This window comes from Phalaenopsis equestris, unplaced genomic scaffold (assembly GCF_001263595.1).
Source record: "Phalaenopsis equestris unplaced genomic scaffold, ASM126359v1 Scaffold000364, whole genome shotgun sequence".
NCBI classification, from domain to species: Eukaryota; Viridiplantae; Streptophyta; class Magnoliopsida; order Asparagales; family Orchidaceae; genus Phalaenopsis; species Phalaenopsis equestris.
Genome location: NW_018164806.1, coordinates 896,371 through 905,100, shown reverse-complemented (window position 1 = coordinate 905,100; position 8,730 = coordinate 896,371). Strand labels below are relative to the sequence as shown.

Below are 8,730 nucleotides of genomic sequence, written 5' to 3'. Positions count from 1 at the left end.
CCGTTGCTTTGTCAGAGAGAGCAAAGCCAGTCAGACCCTGCCTTAGCCGGTTCCTCTTTGCAACATCATCTTCTGGTAATCATGCCTCGTCCTCCCCTTAAAGGGCAAGTTTACGTCAACGCTGGAAGGAGCCAGTAAAGGATCTGAAGATATCATGTGTTCCTCCCTTGAAGAAGAGCAAGGAGGTTTTTGACTGGGAGCCTGTTAGTAGGAGTGTTGCACCGATCAAAACGTCAGACATTTCCGCTGAGGTCCAAGTGAATACTTCTCGATGCTCTCAAAGCATTTGTACCATTTTGTTCCTGAATCCTGTGTCAAAATTTTCACTGAACAACACTGGCATTTGGAGGACAACCTCACTGGTCTCAAAAACACTCTCCCTCTGGACTGGGATGTTTGAAACTACACTCAAATAGCAATTTCTAGATTGCTCCAAGTTTCCCTAGGTCATAATTACTTCTCTGTTGCCTAGAAACTTTACAACTACGTCATAGGTGGAAGTTACCGCGTGATAGTTGTTCACGAGTGGGTACCAAAGATAGCATTGTAGGTTGGCGGTGACTCTACCACGAGAAAATCCTTTCTGTTATTATACCGCTTTCCTAGCTCTCCCCCAGAGATGACTAGAGCAGCAAAGCATAGCACCTTCATCCTTTCTCCAGAGAATCCTGACCGGTGTTGTTGATCATTTAACCTTCAAACTGATCTTATTAAATACTGATTTGAACAGGATTTTGCTGAACTTCTTGTATCAACGAGAATACAACCCACATGGCAGATTTTATCAGTGTTGTGACAAGGATCACCTCATTGTAAGGGCCCTACTTTGGTAAAAGATCTATATCTGAAAAGACAATGGGTAAGTGGTTACATGTGTACGGATGACTAAGCATACCTCTCCCCGGAAGATGGCAGGGATTATTCTTGCTACGTAGACCTTGTTCGCTGACAGACCCGTTGGAGGGATCCCCTGCTGACATTTTGGTCTGTTGTTGTGTATGGGTGCCGATCGCTATAAATTCTTTAAGCTTTCCGACGTGAATGAGTTCCTCAACTAGGTTCTGGAGGTGATGACACTCCTTTATCTCGTGTCCATGGCCACGATGGTACTGACAGTACACTTTCTAATCTCATAGGGCAGGTGTTTCCTTTATTGGTGGGGCTTGTTTAAAGTAGTCCTTGTTTGGGATGGTCTGAACTATTTTGACTATCAACATGTTTACGGGTGTAAAACTTTGCATTTCCTTGTCAACTTGTGGTTGCTCATAATATTGAGCCGACCGTAGATCGGAGCGCTGCTTTCAGCCATGGTTGCCTCGATCGTTTCTATGCTAATCTCAAGATTTATAGTTGTTGTTTTATCGACCAACGGACTGATTATCTTTTGTCCTTTGTTGTTCACCTTGTTCTTTTCGCTTCCTTGATGGGCGGTTGGATGATTCTGGCTTACCCTTCGGGGAGCTCTGGAGGTCTTCTTTGGTAAGTGTGTGTGCTTGTTCGTCATCTCCAATACTTATCTTCAATACTTTAGTGAAAGTAGTAAGTTGAAATAGATCTAGGTCATACCTGAATCACATGCTTCAGACTCCACGATTCAAGGCTATTCCAACTATTTCCGTCTTCAAATTTTGTAGCTTCTAGCATCTCATTCTGGAAGTGGGTGATTTAGGCTCGTAAACTCTCATTTTCTCCCTGCTTGAGGTCGAGCTGGGCGTCCAAGTCCTTTCTTGGCTTCTGCAAATTTGAGAATTGCAAAACGAGGAGTCTCTTAAACTTTTAGTAACTTGGGATGGTATTGGTCAGCATACCATTGAACCACCGAAGGGTCGACTCTTTCAAGGTGGTTTAGAAGTGGCAACACATTATTGGGTCATCAATCTAGAGCAGACCGACAGATGATTCGAAAGACACGATGTTGTCGACCGAGTCGGTCCTCCATTTGTAAAAATCCAGGCGAGGAATCCTTAGCTTGGGGGAGGTACACCTCTTTGATTTGGCGATCAAAGACTCCTACTACAAGTGCCAGAAGAGCAGACCGACAGATGATTCGAAAGAAACGATGTTGTCGACCGAGTCGGTCCTCCATTTGTAAAAATCCAGGCGAGGAATTCTTAGCTTGGGGGAGGTACACCTCTCTGATTTGGCGAGCAAAGGCTCCTCCTACAAGTGGCCAGGCATGCACTCACATCTGTTCTTCCCATCGCCTGTTTGCCCGCACTAAGATGGCTATGTAGGTGTGTTGAGACTTGTCTTGTCCCTCCATCTGCTGGTTGATGGCCTAGTTGTGTGGCATAAGTGGATTCCCTGGTGGCGTTCTTTGGGGACGAGATATTCGTATGAACTTCTGGTTGTGTAACATCTTTATTGGGTTCCATGTGCGTTATCTTTCTTTGGGAAGTTTCTCGGGCATGTCCCCACTCATCGCACCACCTTTCAAGATGTTGGATCCCAGATTGTCTTTTTTGAGCACACCTCGAGAATTAGACCAAGTGAAAAAGATGATAATAGAGAGTAATTAAATGAACCTTATTATGGAGAGAACTGAGGAAGAGTCCTTTATTCCTATTTATATGAGCATATTTTGTACAATTACGAAAATGATGGAACAATTATGATAAATGTTCTTAATATGATTAACACTCTAATAAATTGTATGAATTTCATTTCGTATCTGTATTATAATTTAAAATTTGATATGACGACAATTAGTTGATCGACTCGCTAGAATTTGACACACTGAGATGATCAACTAGATGGTGATCATGTCTTATGTTTGGTCGATCGAGGTGAATGTTATCTTGATCAACTAGTATAATTAATGGAATGAAATATATATGAATATTGTACATCAATTTCTTCAACAATTCTTTGTGGACTTGTTCTACATATGCTTGTACTGATGCTAGTTTGTCAATTTGTTCCTCATCTATATAGCAAAGTAACATTTTGGGGTGAGAAAGTTGAACATTGTTTCCTTTTTTTGGTATTTGAAAGAATTTTATAAATGGAATTGCATATGTCTTGATGCACACTTGAATTTTGCATCATAAATAAGTTAGCATCAGCTATACCTATCCTAATAAACCAATAGAAGCTATGGAATATATATAAGCATTGTTCACACGTTTCTTTAAGAATCCCTTTTTTTAAAATATTTGTGAGACTATAAGAATATTGTTCATTTATTTCTTTCAGTATATAAAAAACTTTTATAAATTGAATTGTATATGCTTTGATGCAAAGTTGTATTTCGTATGATAGATAAACTAGTAGTAACTATACTAATCCTAATCAACCAATAAAAGCTATGAAATGAAATATATATAAGCAGTGTTTATCTATTTCTTTAAAAATTCATTTTTTAGTGTTCGAGATACTTATATAAATGAAATTACATATGCTTTGATGCAAAGTTGAACTTCTTATGATAGATAAGTTAACATTATTTATCATTAACTGGAAAAACCAATAGAAACTATGAAATGAAATATATATGATCAGTGTACATCTATTTCTTTAATAATTCTTCATTGACTTCTTCTACATATAAATGCACTGATATTAGTTGGTCGATTTGCTTGCACTTGCCTCATCCTCGGTGTAGAGTAATATTTTAAAGGTAGAATGTTGAATTTTTTTTAGTTTTTGTGAACCTTTATAAATGGAATTTCATATTTTTTGATTCAAAGTTAAAGTTTGCATAATAGATAAGCTAGCAGCATATTTACCTTTCTCGATCAACCAATAGAATTTATGGACTGAAATATATATTTGAGTATTATTAATTTGCTTCTTTAAGAGTTTTTTATTACTTGTTCTGCATAAATATTTGAGCACTCTTTTATAGTTTCCCTGATAAATTTTGTTGGTCGATTTTCTTGTTGTTGACTCTTCTTCAATGTAGAGTAACATTTTTGGGGGATAAATGTTGGGCATTTTTCCCTTTTTTAAGTTTTTCTGATATTCATCTTTTTCTTTGAAATTTTTTCATTAGTCTTTTTTTTTTGGCATAGTTATATGAGCATTGTTTTGCAGTTTCTCTGAAAAATTTTATTGGTTGATTTGTTTGTGCTTGTCTCCTTCTTAGTGTAGAGTAATTTTTTGAGGGAAGAATGTTGAGTACTACCTATTTTTTTTGTAAGGGAAGAATGTTGAGTACTACCTATTTTTTTGTATAAATGAAATTGCATATACTTTGTGCAAAATTGAAATTTACAAATAATAAAAGTTAGCAGCATCTTTACCTATCATGATAAACCAATAGAAGCTATGTAGTGAAAATATATCAACATTGTTAATCTGTTTATTTCAGAATTTTTGGTATGCTTGTTCTGCATAGATATATGAGCAGTGTTTTACAGTTTCTCTGAAATGAGTTCTATATGTTAGATAAGATATCTATTAAGAAATGTCATGCAACTGTTATTTAGAAATAAATATCAAAGCGCTCAACCAAACACAATTTATCAGTTTTCAATTGATGAAAAGTTTCCCACAGATACATGTTGCTAGGGAACACGTTCAAGAGTTTAGTCAAATTGGAAAAATAGTGATTATGGATGCAGCCTTCCTTAGTTAAGATGATGGAGTTGTGCTTTAAGTGGAAGCACGACGTGCTTCGGATGTGAAGCCCAAACTACTACCACATACCGAACATATTATTTTATTTTCCAATACGATCATGAGAGAAGGGAGTTGTACTTTAAGTGGCCTCTGAAACTCTCATCTTTCTCCTTCTTACACTCTCGGCATTGCGGTGTACATTGGCCTCCAAAACTCCCATTGAGGTTGTCGGCGAAATGTGTGAGTGCAAACATTTGAGGCAATGAGGCTTGCGACACAGAGAGTAAGATGAGAGTAGCGTGGAGAAGGCTGATGGGAATGAAGTTTTCATCTAAGAAGGGCAGGGAGCGACAAGAACAGGGAGGGTTGTTATGAAGTTCTCGAGTTCGAAAACGGTTAACAGAGGTGTGTGATCGGCAGCGGTCGAGCAGAGGAGTGGCAAGGGATTATTGTGCGCTGCTTTGAAGATGCACGAAGTGCTAGGGTTTCACTAGTAGGGCTCATCGGAGGAGGAAAGTGAGAGTTTGGAGATGAGAATGATGTAGGCGGCGAAGCAGTGGCTGTTCATAAAAAATGTGAGGGATAAAAGCAGGATCTGGGTGAAAGAGGGAAATGAGGTGATCTGCCACATGCTAGAACGTACCAAGCAGAGGGAGACCGATCACCCGTCGAATAGTAACAGAAAAGAAAATAAAAAAAAATCTACATCCATAAGACACCAATAATCTTTGGCGGATCGAAAATGTCGAAATGCTAGATTTGGCGCGATTCCATAAATCCAAATATACGTTTTTTTCGGTTATTGGGCGGAGTTCGGGTCGGGTCACGCGTTCTGATTATTTCTCTTCACTGAGGGCCCACCATTACACGTGTTAATTTTTCATTCGCTTCTATATGTAGAGCACATGCGGTCGTCGGACAGAATAATTTTTCCTGATGGGTGAGGGAGCCGGTTGTGAGTGCTGGGGGCAGAGGACGTGCCAGCTGGGAAAATTTTGTTTACCATATTTTACGGAATTTTTTTATAATCTGATAAAGTACCCACAATGAACACCACAATTATAGACAGAAACAGAGTTAGATTCTTCTTTAAGTAATATTAAAGTTTTGGTTCCATGCCTGTAATTTTAAATTAAGAATTCCATTTATGTAGAAACCCCTAAAATTTATTGATGACGTGTGATCACTATTTTTATTTTGAAAACAGAAACACACATTTTCATTTCATATATATATATATATATATATATATGATAGGAATTATAATGGTATGTATGTAAATCTTCCAAAAATATATATCTAAAATACATATCTAGAGAGCGACTTGAATTAATTTAGAGTGGTCAGCTATCACCTTGACGAAAACGTTGATGCATGTGTCAATGCAGCCATTGGAAGCCAGAATTTCCGTCAGCCGGCGCAGGACATCCCTCTCCTCCGCTGAACCCAATGTCCACCACTCACAACAGTCCATTTCCCCCTCCAGCCGATCCTCGCCGTTCGTCTTCCACTCAATGCAAGCCATCTCCTCAACGTCCGCATGCCGGAGCCGCCGTAGCATCTTTCTATATTCGTCCTGAAGCCTCAGCAACGCCTCCGCAATCTCGCCCTTGTAGTTCATCCTCGTCCGATCCACCGCCTTCGTGCGCCACATGAACTCCACCGCCTTCGTGCGCCACATGAATTCAACCGCTTCGTACTCGGCTTTTGCGATGTGCTCCGAGCCACCGAAATCAACAAGGCTGCCCTCGAGGCGCTCAGCAAGGGCGATGCGTCCATGTAGGGCTTTTGAGGCGAAGGCCTGTGAGTGAGGCCGGGTCGCTGGGCCGGAGATGGCGGCGAGAGATCTGCGCCTGAGTAGAAGGCGGCGGTCGGTGTCGGCGATGTCGCGTTCCGCGGCGATGGAAGAGAGGAGTACGGCGGAGATGGCAGCGTGAGAGGAGCGGAGCATGGAGATTACCGCCTCCTTGTTACCGCGGTTTTGGTCAATGGGATAGTCCATTTTCGTTGGATTGCAAGCGGAGAAATTTGGGGAGAAGATATTTAATTGATGGCTTTCTGTGAAGGGGACTATGTCGCTAAAAAAGAGTACAAATTATTTCGTACGGACAGCTCACAGTTCTTTTAAAAATAGGTCCCACTGAAATAAAGTTTTGTTATGATCAGATGGGCGCATAGATACCTGTCCATATTGAAATAATTTTTCGTGAACGCGTCGCATCGGTTGACATAATTTTTATGTCCGTACAAATGATTAAAGCTTTCTTCAGCGTGATTCACATTTCTATTCCTTCGCTTTTACTTTTTCTTTTTTTCTCAGTTTCTCTACTTTTTCGCGTTGATCAGTTCGTCACTGAAAAAATGTTGCATCCCGAGTGTGAACGTCGAGAAATTATTTTGTACGGACAGTTCACAATTTTTTTAATGGGTCCCACCGAAATAAAATTCTGCTGTGAACGACGGTCGAGATCGGATAGCGCATAGATACATGCCCAGTTCGTATGAAATAATTTTTCGTGAACACATCGCATCGATTGTCCATACATAATTTTTATGTCCCTACAGACATAATATTTTTTATACGTCATTGTGCCATACGTAATTTTGTATGTCATTGTCAATGTCATAAGAGACTATTGGAGAAGTGAGAAAAATATTGTGGATTGGTAGTATTAATGTGATAATGATAATATTGGGGTGATATTGACATGATAACAACTCAATAGCACAATATCACGGCACACGCGTATTGCTCAGAGGAGAGCAATGACTCAATTTCTTATAACTAAAAAAAAAATTACTTGCATATTAATACAATAATCTAAGTTGGATGTAAATACATTTTGTAATATAATTCATTAAATAAAATATCATATAAAATCAAGAGAATAAAAGTTTTACATAATTATATAAGTTTATATAAGTGAAGACAAATTTGGAGATTGGATGAGCTTTAAACAAATAAATTGTAAATGTTGTGCGTATTTTAATTTGGATGAGCTTTAATAAATGCTCCGAATACACTAAAAATTATTTAAATTATATACCACAATGAATCATAATTATTAGACATAGCACAAATAATGATCCCAACACCAATAATACCCTGCTATAACCAAATGGCAATAGGCACACCCATTACAGGTCATTGTAACAACTCTAAAAGATTCCATATAGGCTTTATATACATTGTAAATAAAAAGAAAATATTATGTCTGCATGTGTTGAGGACCAATCGTCGTGCACCACCTCAGCTTGTATGATGCGCTAACGCCCTGCAGCTGGTCGTCCGCATGTGCGGACCACAAACACAATATTTTCTCGTACATATGGTAGTATAAGTAATGAAAAAGGGTGAAATATTCTTGGCATTACCTGGAGGTGTTGGAGTAATGAAAATGTTAATTACCCTATACTTATGTTATTAGAGCTTTCCTAGGGGAAGAGAAACTTGTGTCCGTCTCACATAAGCACTAGGATCATTTCTTTCGCAACCCTCTCCATCCTCTCTTCGAAAGTCGAAGAATCTGCAACGTGTCAATCTCAAACGCTTCTTATATCTACACAATTCATCAACATACCCTCCACTTAAATTCACCACTTAAATTCCTCACTTCCCTCCTAAAACAATTCTCCCAAAATCTTCTAATTACTCCTACAAAGTATCAAGTATGGCGAGCACATTTACTGAACATATTTAGTCAAAGGATTTTGTCAGCTTCTTTGATGGCGATATTATTTCTCCTCGACATTATTTGTCCTCCTCAATTCTCATTGATCAGTATCTTGTGGCATTACTATACTCTACAATATCACATATTGTTCTTTCTCGTATCATTAATCTTCATACCACAACTAAGATTTGGGTTGTTATAGAGTGTCGTTTAAAACCTACAAATCAGTCGGAGTGATTCAACTGAAAAAAAAAAAAAATAGCATAGTATATCAATGAAGGATCAAATGATTGAGCAATATCTGATAGGAATTTAGATACTTGTAAATCAAATTACTGTTGTTGGATCCAAGGCAGACCAAGAAGATGACACCCTCTAAATACTCAATGGATTACCTCCACTTACAATGCATTTAAAACAGTTATTAGAACATCAATACTACCCATTGCCTTGGATAATCTCTATTATCTACTCTCTGGTGAAGAGATTAATA

The 8,730-nt window shown here is 38.6% G+C and overlaps 1 protein-coding gene across 1 annotated transcript in view; it reads right to left on the bottom strand.

The window, feature by feature from the left end:
* The window catches only part of LOC110026350 (exocyst complex component EXO70B1-like), a 21,679-nt gene extending 15,051 nt beyond the window's left edge, over positions 1–6,628 (bottom strand). Inside the window, exon 1 of the mRNA XM_020727247.1 lies at positions 5,918–6,628. Coding sequence (XP_020582906.1) covers positions 5,918–6,565 — 648 coding nt within the window. The 5' untranslated portion in view covers positions 6,566–6,628. The remainder of the gene's footprint in view (positions 1–5,917) is intronic.
* Positions 6,629–8,730: the final 2,102 nt, after the last annotated feature.